Below are 19504 nucleotides of genomic sequence, written 5' to 3' on the forward strand. Positions count from 1 at the left end.
CACCACTAACGTGCAACGTGCTTACCTCAAATGCTCAAAGCTTCAGTAGGATTGGAGGAAACAAAATTCTATCCTGCCTTTTATCCCCTCCTGGGGATCTCCGTTTGTCTTGCAACCTCCGGCAAGGAGGGAGTCATCCACCTACCATAACGCAAAGGTAAGCATTTTGGAGCCACCACTGAAAAGGCCCTCTTTCACCTTTGGAAGGTGACAGGTGTGCAAAAGAGTCTCCCCTCTCTCTTAATGGTGGAGAAGTAGGGAAGAAGACCCTCTTCATAGGGAGTAATTCTTCATAAGGAAGAAGACCCTCCAGCATGACAGGCCCAACCACTGGAGGAGGCTGGGGCAGTGGTGCACCAGCAGCAAGATGTGGCTGTGTGGCAGCCTGGATCTTCAAGGGGGGTAGGTGAGTCAAGGAGAATGCAGAAGAGAGGGTGGCAGCAGCAGCAATAAGAAAAACCTGCTTGCTGCTTTTGCAAGTCCCGTCCCGTCCCCCCGCTTCTGGGCACAGCAGCTGCGTCTTGTTTTTGCAGTGGTACTTGCCACCAGAAAAGCTGCAATTGCCACATTGCACAATTCTTGTGAGCTGCTGTTGTAAGGGATGGAGGAGGATGCAAGGCAGAGCTGACCCTCGGTGGCAGAGAGGAGTTGCCGTCAAGTGGAGCGTGGGAGTCGAAGGGTCAGAGAGAGGCCAGACTGGGAAGGAACGCAGCTGGAAGGAGGAGTTCTATGAAAGATGAGAACTATTCAGTTGTAAAAATCCCTACGGGGGTTTAGAACAGCCTGCCTATGGAAACCGACTTGGATCAAAGTCTGAGGAGAAATCTGACGACCAAGAAAGGCGGTATATAAATACCTGTATTAAATAAATAAGGCAGTGCCAGCACCTATGGGTGCTGCCCTCTCATCTCAACTATTCCAAACATGGGTGACAATTGGTTGGCTGGAACTCTTTTCCCAGCTTTTACCTGACCTTGTATTAAAACTAGTTCAGGCTTGGGTTGTGCACAATGTGAATCAAGTTGCTTTGGGGGATTATAACATGGGATTGTCTGGATGGGGGAGGCTGTTGGCATAGATCCCCAATCCAGGTTCAGTTTTTGGCCAGACAATGGTGTAGCATAGCAAAAGTCACCTTACCAGCTGCTCAAGCCTCTACTTTTATCCTTTTTCTGTGGTGCTCATCTCATCAGGGTCGTATATTCCCCTTTGCTTGGCATTCAGTAAGAGCTGAGGCATGCCTACTCATGAGTAATTGTGTCCACATGGCTCCATTTTGGTTTCTGCAGGACTCAATACATTTTTTCCTGTTCAGCTTTTGGAAGGGGGAATGACTTCCTTCTCAAGGGTTTATTGGGGTCTGCGTTCATCGGGATCAGGACCATGCAGGTGGCATTGCACTCCTCTCGCCCTTCCCCTCAAAGCGGACTGAGGCACGCTGGCCTACGCATGAGTAAATGTGCACGTGCTGCTCCGTTGTGGTTTCCATAGGGCTCAGTGCATTTGCCTTGTCAGTTTTGCAAGCCATCAAAAATTGGGTCCCGACCCACAGTTCGAGAACCACTGGTGTAGACAGGACGGAACAAAATGGACCAAGGTTGCTGCAACAGCTGTGATCTGTGGCTACCAGTGGAGCTCGGGGCAACTTGATCTCCTGATCCACCTCACCTGCTTGAGGTTGCATCAGTAACTGCAGCTTCCGGGTATAATTGCATAATTCAGGAGCAGGGGGAGGAGGAGGAGGGTGGCAGACGGGCCCTCCCTTTCTGGTCACTGGAAAGGAGGAAGTGAACGCAGCTTGGAACATGCCTTACAGAGAGGGACCTCTGCTTCATTGCCTGCTGTGTTAGTTTACGAGGAGGTGAGTTTGGCTTGAGACCACACAAACTTGGGGAGAACTTTGGTGGCTGCTGAAATCTGTGCTCTGTCCTTCAGTTGCCTAAATCTACATGAAGGGGGTTGGGGAATGGCTGTAGCTTGGTCGTGTGTGCTCTTTCCCAAAAGGCACTCCCACTAAAGGGACTGGAACTTGAGCACCGTTGGATCAGGCTGAAGGCCCATCTAGTCCAGCTTCCTGTATCTCACTTCTTAGGAAGGGGCTTGGTATCTCAGCTGCAGACAAGAGGGGAGATTTTTCTGGAGCCTCAAGAGAACCTTCAGGTCAGGACTGAATCCAGCTGGTTGCCCTGAACAGCTGCGCTTCCCTCTTCCCCCTCCCCCATCCCCAGTACGATTCCCTGTTTCCTTTGTGCTTTGGGACACCTGGATTGCACCTCCCGGACCACCCCCCAAAATGTTGCCACCTTGCACAGCAAAGTGAATGGCCCACGTTGTGTGAACAGCCTGCGTGCTACAGACTGTGGCTGTTCTGGGTTCAACTGTTTCAGGAATTGGGGTAGGGCTGGCCTTAGCGTGAAATCACTGTGATGCAGGTAGTATTTACTTGTATTGAAAGTGCCTAGTTCACACCTATCTAGCGCCTATCTAGTGCCTATCTAGCGCCTATCTGGCACCTAACACCTATATAATGCCTATCTAGCACCTATGCACCAAATGCCTATCTAGCACCTATCTGCCTATATAGTGCCTAACACCTATATAGTGCCTATATAGCGCCTATATAGCATCTAACAGCTATCTAGCACCTATCTTCTATACTGCGCCTATCTAGCGCCTATCTAACTATATAGCACCTAACAGCTATATAGCCTACCTAATGCCTACCTAACACCTATATAGCCTCTATTTAACAGCTATCTAGTGCCTATCTAGCATCTAACGCCTAGCTGCCTATATAGCGTCTATTTAACAGCTATATAGCACCTATATAGCGCCTACATAATGCCTATTTAGCACCTATCTGACCTATCTAGCACCTATCTAGCACCTATCTAGCACCTACATAACGCCTAATGCCTATCTAACGCCTATATAGCGCCTGTCTAGCACCTATCTATCACCTATATAACACCTATATTGTGCCTATCTAGCGCCTATAAAACATTTGTCGATGACACATTGCTGATGCATTGATACATATTAAAATAAAATTTATTTACATAAAAGCAAGAGGAAAGATATACTAGTCAAATACAGTAATGCCACTAGAATGCTAGTTTTTTTTTACAATATTAATTACTTTTAAAAAGCAAAGTACAGAAGATTTGAATGTATGGAATCCACCTGGTTGAGCTGAATCCTCCCAGCTTTCTGCGTTGAATCTCCTTAGAACCAGGTGTGGATCCAGTGTCTGTATTTGGGAGGGGGCCATGAGCACTACCTTTACAGCCCAGGTCAAGCGGGCAGGTAGACCTGGGCTCTCGACTTGGAGCCCAGGTCTACCAGCTGGGTAGACCTTCCTGTGCACAAAAAATGTTGCAAAAAGGGCTTCAAATCACCCCCAACTGATGCCAGGTTAGATAAATAGGACAGGTTTGGAAAAAATACTGGGATGGGGGGGCAAACTGCTGGCTCAGGGGGAGCAAAGCCCCCCCCGCCCCCCCCAGCTATGGCCCTGCTCCCCCCCCAACAGCAGTGTTTCATGTCCACATTTCTGCCGGTTTAATGGATCTGTAGATCTAATGCACCATCCTATACATGTATGCTCAGAAGTAAGTCCTCCTGGGGCCAGTGAAACTTTCTCTTGGATATGATGCCACGTATGGGATTGTAGCCTAAGGTGGCAAATCAAATTGTTGTGCAATTTTATGCATGTCAATTCAGAAGTCACGTTTCTTTAATGTGCACAGTTGCAGCCCAAGATTGGTGACCTTTTTTAGTGGGGGGGGGGGATGACTCCCGTTCTCTGAATGCCTCAGATCGGCTGGTTTCCTCCAGCCCAGCTTGAGCACAGCTGGCAAACATGTTTGCAAACCACCCGCCTCCTTCCTGCCTTTCCCACCCCTTTCCAAATCTCTGGCTCCGTCCCCAGGTCCTTGCACGTTGCATGCCTTTCCAATAATATTAGGTCTTTTTTGCAGCTTAGCCTTTGCAGGGAGAGGCCTGGAAAAAACCAAGCCAGGAGGGAGACACCCTCCTGCACGCAAACCGGGCCTTCAGGCTGCGGAACTCAGGCATAACAGTGCGCTCTGTGTCTGTCTCTCTCGCTCTGCAGGCCCCCGACACCCACGCAAGGAAGTGGTTGTGCTTCTCAGAGACGAAAGGGGAAGTAGAAGGGGGAAAGAGAGTGAAGTTCTGACTTCCTCCGAAACAGGCTCAGTCCTGCCGCTGTTCATGTTGACTGATCAGAGTCCATGAACTAGCTGGGTCTACCTTTCCAGATTCCAGAGCCGAAGACGACAAGGGTGACTTTTCTTGGCCACTCAGGTAAGTTTCGGAGATGCCCACAGGCTGGAGAACAGCCTCTGATCTTTGCACAGAATTCCTCCTTGCTCTGCTAAGCTCTTGGCCTCTGTCCAGACTTCCTCCACCCTCTTTTCCAACTCAGCTGCCTGTTCCTTGGCTCCAGAGTGACAGTGCGACAAGGCCCGGGATGGCTTCAGGCTGCGTGAAAAGAACCTTTTCTTCCTTCTCCTCTTCTTCTCCCCACAAAGGGTCATTTTGCAAAACCTTCTTTTGTCGCGCCGTAGAGCCCAGAGGCTGCGTTTTGTCAACGCCTGGATCTGGTGGCCCTAGCGAGGACCTGGATTTTATTTTAGGATCCATGTCGCTCTGGGCAGTTGGCTTCGTGGCAGGCTTGGCTGCCCGCAGCTGCCTGGGCTGAGCTGGTTTTGCAAGCGGTCGCCAGAGCTGGCGGTTGGACGCTGCGTGCAACTTCCTTCCCTCGGCAAGGCTCTTAAAAACCGTCTCTCTCTGCGTGTAAATGGGAGTTGAAAATTCAAAGAAGAGGCTTTGCGTTGACTGCAAAACAGAGTCCCTGCAAATGGATTTTCTCAGGCAGAAGCTTTTGTGGGCACAGAAGTGAAGGTGGCAATAAATGCCTGGATGGGTGCAATTTGCCAGCCCTAGATATGATGCCGGCCACGGGCTTAGGTGGGTTGAAAAGGGGATGAAATGACTTTATGGACCTGGTGAGGTCCATCATGGGGTACTCAGAAGGGATACCTGGAAGATCTCCAGGTGCAGAGGGATGCCAGTTTTGAGGGGACAACTCTTCTAAACATCTGACTGGTCACTCTGATGAAACAAGGTAATGCCCCCCCCCCATTGCAAAAGCCCTGAAGGATAGCCTGACAGTGGCCTAGATCAGGGTTCCCAAATTACAAGCCACACCTGGCACCCCAAAACCTCTTGATCTGCCTGTTGAGCCCAGTGCATGATAATTCACCTTTCTCTTGTGGCCCCCCCCGCCGCCGCCGCCCATCAATCTGCCTCAATACACCTTCCTCCCCTCGCTGGATGAAGTGACAGTTGAGTTGGGTTTCAGAGAGAGAGCCACGTACAAGCTGCCTCACAGTTGCAAAATATTTTGCAAATCTCTTTCAGAGAAAAGAGAGTTTTTCTCTGACTGTGAAAATTCTTATGTATATGTTCTATAATTGACCTGCCCCCACTCACCATAAAAGCAATACTGAGTGATCTGGCCCCGGGACCTTAAAATTTGGCACCTCCTAATTACAGTGACTCTGTAATTGGTCTGTGGAACTCCTTGCCACAGGATGTGGTGGCGGCGTTTGGCCTAGATGCCTTTCAAAGTGGAATGGACAGATTGCTGGAAGAAAAATCCATCCCAGGTTACAAGCCATGATGGGTACATGTAGCGACCTCCTGGTTTTAGAAGTAGGCTACCTCGAAATGCCAGATGCAAGGGAGGGCACCAGGATGCAGGTCTCTTGAGGTCTTGTGTGCTCCCGGAGGTATCTGGTGAGCCATTGTGAGAGCCAGGAATCTGAACTAGATGGGTCTTCGGCCTGATTCAGCAGGGCTCCTCTTATGTTCTTATGTACTCTTGTTTTCTGCCTTCTAAACTGGAGGGGACAAAGGGGAGGGGGGAAGCTAAGGGAAACATGATTGGGGCAGGGGAGGAAGCCAGAAGGACAAGGCAAGTGCAAACCCAGAAACTGCCCCTGGTGTACTTGGGGGCCAGGCCAGAGAAGAGCAATGTTTTTTTGCCATGATAGCTGAACAGTCATCTGCCTTAATGATCAGTTACCGAGGGGAGGGGGATAGTTCTTGGCTTCCTTGCCACTTTGTGGGCTTCCGAGAGGATCTGATTGGCCATTGCAGGACGCAAGATGCTGGCCCCCTTTGGCCTGATCCAGGAGGGCTTCTTCCATGTTCTGTGTCCGGTCTTTTATTGGGGGGGCAGACCGCGTGCCCAGAACAGATGTATGAGGAAGCGTGACAGTGACTCAGCTCTGTCCTCAGTAGGAGAAGCGCAGACCAGACTAAGAACGTCCCCCGTGTGTTGACTAGTCAGAAACAAAACGCAGAAAGCGATTGATGCTTTGGGGCTTTGTGCTTCCAGGCTCCAAATGGGAGGTTAGAAGAGACTGTTTCCCGGGGGGGGGGGGGGTGCGTTGCTCTTGGGCTCAGTCAGCAGAGTTCTGGATTCAAAGCAGCGTTCTAGGTTCTAAGACAGTGCTACTCAAATTCCGGATAGGCAAAGTAATTTTGCTCCCTGAGCTGGAACATGGTGCTATATCCCAAAAGAGCCACCTGCTCTCAGAGGAACCTGCCTTCTTTATTTCTGCAAGTGTCCTGATCCAGATGTGCTTCTTGACTCGAAAGAAGCCAGCCTGGAGCAGTGAGTCACCCAGAGACCCAGCGGGTAGACTCCTCTGAACGCAGGCGATCCTACTGATGTGCTGCATCCAGACAGGCAGAACATTCCAGTTTCCCCTGATACAGGGCAAGCCACTTCCAGGGCTGGGTGTCTCCCCTTATAAAGATTTGTGCAACAATGAACAGGGGAGCCCACTCTGTGGAAAGGGAATCCTCCTGCATTTTTTGGCAGTGGGGGCATTTGAGCCAATTGCAGTGTGGAGAGATTAGAGTGACCTTGCCGGCCACAGAGGCTGATGGGAAGGAGACCCAGCCTGTAGAGTGACTCATCCTGAGACACAATGGGGATCCTCCTCTGAGGGTAGATAGCCCTGTTGTGTGTTTGCATTGGGATGACTGCATTGTGTGATGACGCCTGGGGTGGCACCTAGTGGAGGCGAGGCCGGTTCAGACCCTCCCTTTGCAAAGCAGTTCGTAACCAGTACATTGGCTGCCCCAGGGAATGCAGTCTTAGAGCATGCGCAGAGGGCCATATAGCACTATTGGGCCCAGCTGCCCTAAAAATGCTTGTTTGCCTCTCAGAAGAACAGAGCTCTTTAGGGCTGCTAAAAGTCTCGCCCACCACGCCCTGGGTAGCGGCTGGAGCCAGACTCGGGCAGCTCCCAGAACTAACAGAAACCCTGCTGTTGCAGCCAATCCCACCCCATAGCGTCCCTATACCTATTGTATGCTGGCCACATTCCTTCCTTAAAGCCCACCAAGGCAGCCTCACCCACTCTCCAGGGGCCTTTTAAAGGCAGCTTTGGAACTGTGGTGAAATCTGCTTTTTCCTTCTCTCCCCCCTTAGTCCTAGTGTGTGTGTGTGTGTGTGTGTGTGTGGGGGGGGGGGGTGATCCTAGTTCACAGACCCTGAATATGTTGTCAACTGACAAACAAGCATAATGCGCTCATTGCCTGGAAGGTATTTTTTATCCTTCTCTAAGACACACAAACTGCGCACATGTAGGGAGGTGCGCAAGTTATTCCTTATAGGGAAGTGTCTGTGTGCTTTGATGAGCGTATGCAGAGGAATATCTAAGGGGTGGCAGGTAGGATCGCCTGCCTGGGGTGTCACTTGAAGATGGGTGACGTCCGAATACAGACTTACATGGGAGAAGGGGAGCGGGCGTATAGAGCTGTTATATATGTAGCTAGCTCGACTGCAATCTACAGGTGGAACTGGGAAGGGTCTCGGTCTAAAACTTTGGAGAGCTGCACAGTCAGAGAGTTAGGCTGCAAGCCTATCCACACTCACCTGGGAGTAAGCTCCATTGACTATAATGGGATTTATCTCTGACTATGGTATAAGCCTACAGCACCCGGTATTCCCAGGCGGTCTCCCATCCAAGTACTAACCAGACCTGACCCTGCTTAGCTTCCGAGATCATGGTATAAGCCTACAGCACCCGGTATTCCCAGGCGGTCTCCCATCCAAGTACTAACCAGGCCTGACCCTGCTTAGCTTCTGAGATCAGACGAGATCGGCCATGGAAAGACTGTGGTATAAGCCTACAGCACCTGGTATTCCCAGGCGGTCTCCCATCCAAGTACTAACCAGGCCTGACCCTGCTTAGCTTCCAAGATCAGACGAGATCAAGCATGTGCAGAGTAACAGTTGCTTGCCAACCATCTCTGAGTAGACATGCATAGGATTGGGCTCTTAAAGGCCTTGACTTGGCTGTCCTTGTGCATTTCCCAATGGCTCCTATCTCCTGGGTCAGTTCTGGCTCCGACTCTGCTATCTGTCAGTACCCCAAATTCCCTACTTGAAACCAGGAATGATTCCTTCTTCTTGTCCTGGGCAGGCTGGTTCTGTGCAGACTTTGAGATGTATGAGATGATGCCTGGAATGGCTAGAGTGTTCTTCTCCATCTCGCCAACACCAGAACATCAGCCACTAAAATGGAGTGGTGGGAAAACAGGGAGCCGCTAAAATTGAGTGGCACTAGGCTTCGGCACCCTTCCTCGATTTCCAGGAAGACTTAGGCCAACCCTGCCCCAGAACATTGCTCAAAGTTTGGGAATGCCTCTCAATTCATACGGTGAGCAGAGGCCCAGTGAGGTGTTTCCACCACAGTAGCCAACCCTGGAATTGTGCTGCCCGCGGATCTTCGCCTGCAGGGAACTTGGAGTCTTCTGAGCGAGCCCCTTCTGGTGCTCTCTCCTTTTGGCTGCCAGCTTCCTGTTTGGAAAGGTTATCAGAGCGGCCTTGTTTCCTTTCAATAGCAGTTGGGAGCCAAAAGCACACCGGGGGGGACGGGGACGGGACGGGAACGGAACAAGCTGAGTCCTTTGGAAAACGGGTCTCCTTTGCAAGACTCTTTCCAGGAACTTTGGCTCCTCTGCGCGGAATGGGAGGCTGAACCCCACGTTCAAAGGCTCAGCAAAGCCCGTGGCATTTTCATTTTGAAAATGGATGCTTGCCTGTGGGTAGAAGAGATTTTGCTACTTGTGTTTTCATAGCCGCAAGAACTACTCGGACTGGTAAGTGGAGCTCTATCCTTGGAGCCTGAGGCTGCATGCCACATGCTGGCACATGTGCCAGCCTGTGTTCCTTCTGCTGTCTGCTTTGGAACAGGAAGTGTAGAGGAGAGTCGTGGGGGCGCTGCAGTCCCCCCCTCACCTCTCCTCCACATGCCATCTTCCACTCCAGTTCCCTCTTTTCCAAGCCAGGATGCAAGGGGACGATGAACAGTGGAGGTGAGTGCATGGACAGCAGTGGGTGGCTGGAGGTTGGCATCCACAACCAATTTGCTGTGCCTGAGGCGGCTGCCTTAGTTGGCCGCATGGCTGGGCCGGCCCTGGACATTTTCCTCCCTGCTCATTTTGAATATCCCATTTTTAAAAAACACAATGCAGTTTTTCAACTCTAAGAAGACCACCTCCTTGTTTTTAAGTCCTCCTGAGGAAGCACCAACCTCGGTGGTTAGCTAAAGCTTGGAGTATACATTTCATGGAGAAACTGACTCATCAGAGATTGCTGAGTTAAGCTAAATGCAAATTAGAGACACTTATGGGAGTTTGGTTGTGGTTAGTAACAACATGTTGACGTCCCAGAATTGTACTTTACTATGTGATGGCATCCTTCAGTCTCGGAAGACTATGGTGTCACGCTCTGAATGGTGGTTCTGGAACAGAGTGTCCTCTCCAGTGCGCGAAGCCTGGGTAAAGTAGGTATGGAGGATAGGCTGTTACCCATGCAGCAAATCCCCCCTCTCCACGTCGCTGGAATGGTCCAATGGAAAGGCAGAAGCCAATACGGTTGGTTCCAGCGGCGTCGCAGGAGTTGCCAGAATGTGACTGTGTTCAGCCATGAACTGCCTCAGGGACTCCGGCTCCGGATTTTGCCCCGAGGTTGACTCCTGAAGCCTTTTCCGTAACTGGATGTAGCCACAAGGCAGTGGAGGTTTGGGATCAGAGTTTTCCTTCTCTCAGATGAGCTGCCTTCCCAGGCTGACGAGTCCCATCTACCCGGTGGCTGTTTAGTCGCCTCTTACAAGTACAGCCAAACTGAGGGCCTATTCTTATCCCCAGCCCCCAGGGGAAACTTTACTAAGTACTTTACTTTAACTTTACTGTACTTTACTAAGCGCTCCAGATCTAGTTTATGAATTCATTCACCGTCATCATCAATATTATAAAGGCTATGAGACTAAGGGCACACTCCTACCCAGGTCTACTCAGAAGCAAGTCCGATCTTGTTCAATGGGGCTTACTCTCAGGAAAGTGTGGTTAGGATTGCAACCTAAATTCTCTTTCTTAATCCCTCCTCTTCGTTATTATTAATTTCATCTTTTTTCATAAGCTTCAGGCATTAATCCTCTATTTTTCTTTCTTTTTTGGGTTGTGGTAATTGTTGAGTTGGGAAAGTTTTTCATCTTGCCTTTTGTGTTTCTGTGCTGTCTTTTGCTGGTTAAATATTTCCTTGCTAAAATTATAACAAAAGCACAGTTGGGGAGAGGAGTGGGGGGAGATCTCTTCCTTCCAAGGCCCCAACCCCTTAGAGCAAATATTTTCAGCCTCTCTCATTTCATGGCACACTGTCAAGGTGCCAAATAGTTGTAATTAACAGAGTGCTTCTGAGCATACTCAGAGTGCACTTCCCTCAAAACTGAACAAGGGTGACTCTTTTGCTGTGTAGGTGAGTTAAGAAGACTGGTACAGCTCCCCCAAAATAGTGCTAACCAGATATCTCTGTTCTTAAGGGATAATCACTTTGCATCCTGTTGTCTCCAGAAAGCTCTGTGTGGAGGCCATCTCTGACACACCTTAAACCCCTGACTTTTTCTTCCGGGACAGGGTGACAAGCCATGGCTTACCATAGCTTCCTGCTTGAGCCCATCAGCTGCCATGCCTGGAATAAGGACAGAACACGTAAGTCTTTGTGTGAGGTAGGCTGTAAGTTTGCCTTCTTTTGAAAAGGAAGCGTTTTGGGGTCTGTAGAGTGGTAGAACCCAGTGTGGGTTTGGGATTTGACCATACAAAGTTGCCTTAGTTCAGAGTCAGACCATTGGTCCACGCTTTGGATTGTCTACACCCACACCAAATTTTTGACTGAGGTCTTATCTGGAGAAGGTTGAACCTTTTGCCAGGTCCGGTTCTTCTTGATGGGTATGTGCCACCTCCTCGTTTTAGAAGTAGGCTACCTCAGAATGCCAGAGGCAAGGGAGGACATGAGGATGCAGGTCTCCTGTTGTCTTGTGTGCTCCCAGAGATATCTGGTGGGCCACTGGGAGATCCAGGAAGCTGAACTAGATGGGCCTTTGACCTGATCCAGCAGGGCTCTTCTGATGTTCTTATGCCTCTCCAGAACTTGCCATCTGTCCCAACAACCACGAAGTCCACATCTACAAGAAAGACGGGACAAACTGGAAGAAAGTCCATGAACTGAAGGAGCACAATGGGCAGGTGACAGGTGAGGGAAGCGCCGTGTTGGTGTTGCTGGAAAGCTGTCACTAGAAAGAGTGCAACCTGAATGCCAGCCGTGGAATTGGAGGCAGGGACCTTGAGGAGGCCAGTTGGCTCCCTGTGGGAGCTCCCTGTTTTTTGTCACACCATAAGACTGATTCGGATAGACCCGGTCTGGAGAACAGCCAAGCAGGCGCCTGGCAAGCTGGCCAGCAAGACATCAAGGTGACAGCCGTTTGCCCCCATCTTCTGGAGGCAGACCCTTCATCAAGGGCTTCACAGGAGAACCTTCTGTTGTTAGGACTGGCTCTCAGTGGTGTCCAGGATTTGCCTCCCCTCAGGCAGCCGCCTCAGTTTGCCTCCTCGTGGGCCTGCCTGTAGATCTGCAAAGCTGGGATTCCCATCCACAGCCTGATCCCAGATGCTCAGCTGCATGTCTCGAGCAAGGCTGCCCTCTGCTGGCCATTGTGGAGAATTTTTCCCCTCTCATTTTTTCCCCCCTTCTAGACCTGAAGGGTTGGAGTCCTTAAAACTGTTTCTTTCATGATGTTCTTAAAGGCACAGCAGGGGCTTGGCCAGGGAGCTCTTTGATAGGGGTACATGAACAAAGATTCCAAAAGCAGAAATCTAGATGCTCGTTGGACGCCTTTAAAAAGGGATTGGACAAGTTTCTGGAGGAAAAATCCATTACGGGGTACAAGCCATGATGTGTATGCGCAACCTCCTGATTTTACGTAGAAATGGGTTATGTCAGAATGCCAGATGCAAGGGAGGGCACCAGGATGAGGTCTCTTGTTGTCTGGTGTGCTCCCTGGGGCATTTGGTGGGCCGCTGTGAGATACAGGAAGCTGGACTAGATGGGCCTATGGCCTGATCCAGTGGGGCTGCTCTTATGTTCTTATGACCCAAAGTGCTTGGGTTTTAATCTTGCCCTTCCTCTGAGGAGCTTGCCACCCATGTGGCCCCCCCTCCCCACTTTAACCTCACAATACCACTACGAGGCGGGTAGTCCCAGCCTGGAGTCCTGACTTATAGTTGTTAGAGGCTCTGTGCCTTTGAATCACCTCCATGCCCTTCCAGGCATCGACTGGGCTCCGGACAGCAACCGCATTGTGACCTGTGGGACAGACCGCAACGCCTACGTCTGGACCCTGAAGGGCAACGCCTGGAAACCGACCCTGGTCATCCTGCGGATCAACCGTGCCGCTCGCTGTGTGAAGTGGTCCCCCAAAGAGAACAAGTTTGCCGTGGGCAGTGGCTCTCGGCTTATCTCCATCTGCTACTTTGAGGAAGAAAATGACTGGTGAGTGGGCTTGACAGAGGTCTGCGTCCCTCCAGAGTGCGTGGAGGGGCAGTTTCAGGCCGTAATGTTTGGATGCGTCTAAAGCTCCCTGCAAGCAGAAAATGAGCATGTCAGGGAAACGATTACACGGCTGGAGTTGTTCTCTGATATGCTAGCTATCCACAGTCAGGGAGATTTTGACATGAGGGAGCATTTAGGCAGGCAACCCGGCACTGAGTTAGACAGTAGTACAGCCCCAGTAGTCCCCCATCCTCATATTTGCCATCTTTCCTAGGTGGGTTTGCAAGCACATCAAGAAGCCCATTCGATCGACGATCCTGAGCCTCGACTGGCATCCCAACAACGTCCTCCTCGCAGCCGGGTCCTGCGATTTCAAATGCAGGTGGGCATTTATTGGCTTGTCGCACAGGCACGCCACTTTCCTTTTGTGGTGGAACTCGAGATGACGATGGAGTTCTCAGGTGGTCTCCTGTTTGGGCATCGCCCAGACCCCACTTGGCTGATCTCCAGAACCTTTGCTGCATCGTAGACCTTCAGACCATGGCCTGAGCTAGTTCTTCCCCTCAAATTTTCCCTTTTCCATGATCTTTGGTGAGAGATTATCAGGGTGTTTAGAAACACACAGGAATGTCTTTTTCTCACTTGTGACCTATTGGATACTATGATTTTTCAACATAGGGCCTTCTCAGTAGTGGCACCAATGTTGTGGAGCTCCCTTCCCCTTGACTTGAGAATGGCTCCCTCTCTTGAGTTTTTTTGGCGAGGCCTGAAGACCCTGCTCTTTAAACAAGCCTTCTGATTCCATGGCCTTTTTAACTTTTATGCAACTTTTAGTTTCTTTTTGACAGGCTGGATTCCTCTATGATTTCCTGTTTTATGCTCTTTTTATTCTGACTACTGTTTTTATGGCCTCTGTTAATATGTTTTTAATATGTTTTTATCTGTGTTAAATCATGCTTTTTAAAATTGTTTTTACATGTTGTAAGCCGCCCTGGGTCCCTTTCAGGGAGAAGGGCGGGATACAAATAAAGTTTATTATTATTATTATTAGCTTGAATAGCTCTCATTCTGTTGAGCGCATGTAGTTTCTTGGGAACAAACCATGGTTTCATTCCTGTTCTCTCTCCCCCCCCCCCCGCCACTTAGGATTTTCTCTGCATACATCAAGGAGGTTGAGGAACGCCCATCGCCAACCCCCTGGGGGTCCAAGATGCCATTTGGAGAGCTCATGTTTGAGTCGAGCAGCAGCTGTGGCTGGGTCCACAGCATCTGTTTCTCCGAGAGTGGCAGCCGTGTAGCCTGGGTGGCCCACGACAGCACCATCTGCCTCGCAGATGCCAACAAGAAAATGGCGTAAGTTGGGGAACTTTTATGGGGGGGGGCACAGACTAGTCAGTTTCTTGCTGGGACTTTGCCGGCATGGGATGAGGACTTTGCTGGCATTTGGAGACCAAAAGATACCCATGTGTTGGGTGGTGGGGAGTATGAAGTTCCTTCCCTACAAGGAAAAGTGAGCACTTCTGAGGCTTGGAAAACTAACACATATTCACGACACTGGAGAACATAAGAACAGCCCCACTGGATCAGGCCATAGGCCCATCTAGTCCAGCTTCCTGTATCTCACAGTGGCCCACCAAATGCCCCAGGGAGCACACCAGACAACAAGAAGACCTGCAAGGCCTCCTGGGAATTGCAGTTTAAGAACATAAGAACAGCCCCACTGGATCAGGCCATAGGCCCATCTAGTCCAGCTTCTTGTATCTCACAGTGGCCCACCAAATGCCCCAGGGAGCACACCTGATAACAAGAGACCTCATCCTGGTGCCCTCCCTTGCATCTGGCATTCTGACATAACCCATTTCTAAAATCAGGAGGTTGCGCATACACATCATGGCTTGTATCCCGTAATGGATTTTTCCTCCAGAAACTTGTCCAATCCCCTTTTAAAGGCGTCCAGGCCAGTCGCCATCACCACATCCTGTGGCAAAGAGTTCCACAGACCAACCACACGCTGAGCAAAGGTAAGAACATAAGAGCCCTGCTAGATCAGGCCAAAGGTCCATCTAGTCCAGCTTTCTGTATCCTACAGTGGCCCACCAGATACCTCGGGGAGCACACAAGACCTCTGCATCCTTTTGCAACTCCTTGCACCTGGCATGTCACAGATATCCTACCCCTAGAACCAGGAGGTGGCGTATACTCATCAAGGCTTGTCACCTGTGATGCACTTTGCCTCCATCAATCTGTCCAATCTCCTTTTCAAGGCATCTAGGCCTTTAGGTCACATCCGGTGGCAAGGAGTTCCACAGCTTAATTACATGTTGGGTAAAGAAGTGACCGTTAAAGCTTTGATAGACCGATTAAAAACCGAAGAAATCAGTCAAAAGACAGCAGCCGGAGTTTGTATTAGATCCAGCCTTGGTGGGTGGACTGCGAACCTGCAGCTAATCTGTGCTCCTCCTTCTCACTGTCTTCTCCCTAACAGCGTGGCGACCTTGTCCACAGAGACTCTCCCCCTACTGGCTGTCACATTCATCACTGAGAACAGCCTCGTGGCGGCAGTAAGTAAGCTGTTAGCTCTGCCCAAGGGCTTAGTTTGTACAGTGTGGATTCTGGGGTTGACCTGAATGTGCATATGGTACAGCCCCCGCCTTCCTCAACTGTACCACTTCCAAGACTGTAGCTGGAGGACCACGTGCTTGAATGCTTTCCCATAGACACCCTGGAAATCCCTGTATCATTTGGGTACCTTGGTTTTGATTTAAATCCCTGCCGGATACGAAGTATTTTGAACACACTATTCCACTATTGTCAGGTCGCTATTGTCTCTCCTACTTCCCCTCAAACCCTGAGTGCAAACTGTGATCCTGTCTGGAACCTGGTGAAGCTACACTGTGTCTACTTGATTCTTCCTATACTCCATTTTAGACAGATGTACAAACCGTAGACTTTCATGGTTATCTCATGAAGCTCCCCCTTTTGCTTTGTATAATAAGAACATAAGAACAGCCCCACTGGATCAGGCCAGAGGCCCATCTAGTCCAGCTTCCTATGTCTCACAGCGGCCCACCAAATGCCCCAGGGAGCACACCAGATAACAGGAGACCTCATCCTGGTGCCCTCCCTTGCATCTGGCATTCTGACATAACCCATTTCTAAAATCAGGAGGTTGCGCATACACATCATGGCTTGTAACCCGTAATAGATTTTTCCTCCAGAAACTTGTCCAATCCCCTTTTAAAGGCGTCCAGGCCAGACGCCGTCACCACATCCTGTGGCAAGGAGTTCCACAGACCAACCACACGCCGAGTAAAGAAATATTTCCTTTTGTCTGTCCTAACTCTCCCAACACTCAATTTTAGTGAATGTCCCCTGGTTTTGGTGTTATGTGAGAGTGTAAAGAGCATCTCTCTATCCACTCTGTCCATCCCCTGCCTAATTTTGTATGTCTCAATCATGTCCCCCCTCAGGCGCCTCTTTTCTAGGCTGAAGAAGCCCAAACGCCGTAGCCTTTCCTCATAAGGAAGGTGCCCCAGCCCCGTAATCATCTTAGTCGCTCTCTTTTGCACCTTTTCCATTTCCACTATGTCTTTTTTGAGATGCGGCGACCAGACAGTGTCCAACCTGCCAGTGTTAGGGAACCTGTACTTGCTATAAGTTTAATGTTCATTTGTATGTGTGTGGGGGGGGGAGGGGGGTGTCGGTTGCTGAAGATACAAGTGTCCCCTTGTATGTGTGTCCCATGTCTGCGGCTTCACTTAATCCACAGTTCTCAAATTCCCTTATTGTGCTCATGACTCACCCCTCTTAGTCTACAAATGCTTTGGACTGGGGGTATAGGAATCTGAGTAGGGTTTGCTGCTAGCAGGAACATATCTCCTGCAGATATTATTACTAAGAATATTTATATGCCACTTCTCAACAGGAGTAGTTCACAGAGCAGTTTATATAGTAAAATAAACCAATAAATATCTATAAATTTATCAATATGAAGGGACACCTGTATTACCAAGCTGGGGCTTTTAATTTTAATTCCATTCATGTAGTCACTTTCATGATTTCAATACACAATCTACGTCAGTGATTTTCAAGCTTTTTCATCTCACGGCACACTGACAAGGCACTAAAAATGTTCAAGGCGCACCACCAGGTTTTTGACAATTGACAAGGCACACCATGCTGCCAGTGGGGGGCTCACATCTCCCATTGGCCCTATTAATAAATGACCTTCCCCCAAATTCCTGCGGCACACCAGTGGGCCACTTGTGGCACAGTGTTTGAAAATGGCTGATCTACAGGTTGATTGATCCCTATTCCTCCAAGACAAATTAATTTATATGTATGGCTTTGTCAGCCTGTATTTATTTAGTGCTGTATGGAAGTAAATAAATAAATAAATAAATTTCGGCCTTTTCAGCCACACTAGACGCTGTTCCAGAACCACCATTCAGAGCGCGATACCAAAGTCTTTCGAGACTGAAGGTTGCCAACGACATGGAAGTAAATAGAAACACACATTTGTTTCCTGTAAACAGAGGCACTTTCCGTCCTGTTTTTTCCAGGGCCACGATTGCTGCCCGATGCTGTTCACCTATGACGAGCAACAGGGTTTGCTGAGTTTTGGGGCAAAACTGGACATCCCTAAGCAGAGTTCTCAGAGGGGCCTTTCCGCCCGCGAGCGCTTCCAGAACCTGGACAAGAAAGCCAGCTCGGACGTGAACAGCTCCAGCACTCTGGACACGCTGCACAAGAACAGCATCAGGTAAGTACGCTGGCTTGGCTCCTTGGGAAATGAAATGGGACGCCTTGTGCACTCAGCAAGGTTTGGAAAGAGTCCTTGCACGGGCGTCAGGAACATTCGTAGTGGTACAGCTGTGGCAGGTTCATCACTGGTTCATCACTTGGAACCCTGCCAAGCTGCAGCCAGTCAGTGCCGGAAGTGCCCGGCCTGATAAACCAGTGAACAGACAAGTTACCGTCTCAGAATTTTGTAGTGAAAAATGCTACATCAGAAACCATTTGTATCCCACTCTGTCCAGTGGCTTCAGCAACAATCCTCTGCTCTGAGCTCTGCCAGGAACGCATGTCTCTGTCTCTTCCTTTTGCAGCCAAATCTCAGTGATTGCTGGAGGGAAAGGAAACTGCTCCAAGTTCTGCACCACAGGGCTGGATGGAGGCCTGGGCCTCTGGGACATCAAGGTAAGCCAGGGGCAAAGGGAGTGCTGGGTGCAAGATGTGGCCAGGGTGCACAGATTTCAAATTGTAGGGCATGATTTGACTTGAATTTAAGCCCAAATCCTATCCTGGAAGTGAACATGCAGTCAATTCAGACAAAACTCCACTCTTTGCCCCCCCCAAGAAAACAATCTTTCCCTGTATCTGATTAGTGGGTGAATGAGAGGGCATTTTTGTTGCTACTAGCTGCCTATTTCACCCAGTACCCACCCTTATTTTAAGGCACACTTCCAGCTGCTAATAAGTGTTGCATCTGATGCAGCCTGGCAAGTGCTGCCCCATGGTTTACCTGGCAGTGTGACAGCCTTTGTGCCTTCCTAGATGGGAAAAGAAATGGGGATGGAGCAGAAGAGAGTATGGCACTCTAGCCCACCCCCTCTTCCACTCTGCCTCCTTCATCCTTTTCCTGGCCAAGAAAGTAGGATGTGCTCCCTACAAGAACAGTGTTCCTGTGAAAGATGCAAAGCACGTAGAGTTTGGGCAGGTGTGAAAAACTGCCAGCTCCCTCTCTCCCTTGTGGGAACCTGCCCTGCCAAAAAGGATTAACAGAGCCCGTGTGTGCCTCTGATCACCTCCAGATTACCCTTTTTAGTGTTATGGCCTTTGGGAACTACGAACTCTTCCCCAGGTTTTTCTAAAGCAGGCTAAGCCAAAACCATTTTTGAATATTTTACATTCACTGGGATTGGCCAAGGCAACCTGCTCTCTTGATCTGGCTGAGTTCCGGACACCCCCCATTTCTCCTCTCCCCACAACTTGTATTTTTGTTTCAGAGCCTGGAATCTGCCATGAAGGGCCTCCGGATCAAGTGAAAAGCTGCCCCAAGAAAGGCCAGTCCTGCCCCAGGAGGGTTCCTGCCCGTCCAGCTTCGCTTCCTTAACCAGTACTGCCCATTTTAATCCCGCGATGCTATGGATCAATGAAGACAATCCCGACAGTGACAAGCTTTGCAGAGGAATTTAACGGAAATATTTCCAATAAAAATAGATATGCTGGCCATAATTTACTCAGCAAAAGTGTGTTTTTCCCCCTCTCCCTGTATAGATAGTACAAGCCTGGGTGCTGAGCTTGCCGCAAGCACTGCAGTGGCTGGATGGGACCCCGAGAGCTTTTACAAACCCACGACGCAAACATTTTTACGATAATTTAAACTTTATTCAGCCAAATATACAAGTTTTGTTGTTTCCAATTTGTATCTACTCCAACATGTTTCACAATCAAGAAAGGGTTGTTTTTTTTGGGGGGGGGGAAGATGTAGGGTTTATTTTTCTCTCGGTTTAAAAAGTCACCACCCCTGTTTTGGAGGAGAAAAATGAAAGGGGTGACTTAAAAAAA

The 19504-nt window shown here is 49.6% G+C and overlaps 1 protein-coding gene and 1 pseudogene across 2 annotated transcripts; one reads left to right on the forward strand and one right to left on the reverse strand.

The window, feature by feature from the left end:
- Positions 1 to 1775: 1775 nt before the first annotated feature.
- ARPC1B (actin related protein 2/3 complex subunit 1B) lies at positions 1776 to 19171 on the forward strand. 2 transcript variants are annotated; one of them, XM_066640422.1, is made up of 11 exons: positions 1786 to 1861; positions 4115 to 4325; positions 11017 to 11097; positions 11534 to 11638; positions 12712 to 12934; positions 13209 to 13316; positions 14081 to 14287; positions 15420 to 15495; positions 17497 to 17696; positions 18043 to 18133; positions 18943 to 19171. In XM_066640422.1, exons 3-11 carry the CDS (start codon positions 11034 to 11036, stop codon positions 18979 to 18981), a joined length of 1113 nt encoding a protein of 370 aa, XP_066496519.1. In that variant the 5' UTR covers positions 1786 to 1861; positions 4115 to 4325; positions 11017 to 11033; the 3' UTR covers positions 18982 to 19171. The 2 variants fall into 2 exon arrangements, with proteins under 2 accessions (XP_066496521.1, XP_066496519.1); XM_066640424.1 differs by lacking the exon at positions 4115 to 4325 and having other exon boundaries at positions 1776 to 1860.
- LOC136633969 (5S ribosomal RNA) lies at positions 8230 to 8346 on the reverse strand (annotated as a pseudogene).
- Positions 19172 to 19504: the final 333 nt, after the last annotated feature.

The sequence above is a fragment of the Tiliqua scincoides genome, chromosome 13 (assembly GCF_035046505.1).
Source record: "Tiliqua scincoides isolate rTilSci1 chromosome 13, rTilSci1.hap2, whole genome shotgun sequence".
Lineage (NCBI taxonomy): Eukaryota > Metazoa > Chordata > Lepidosauria > Squamata > Scincidae > Tiliqua > Tiliqua scincoides.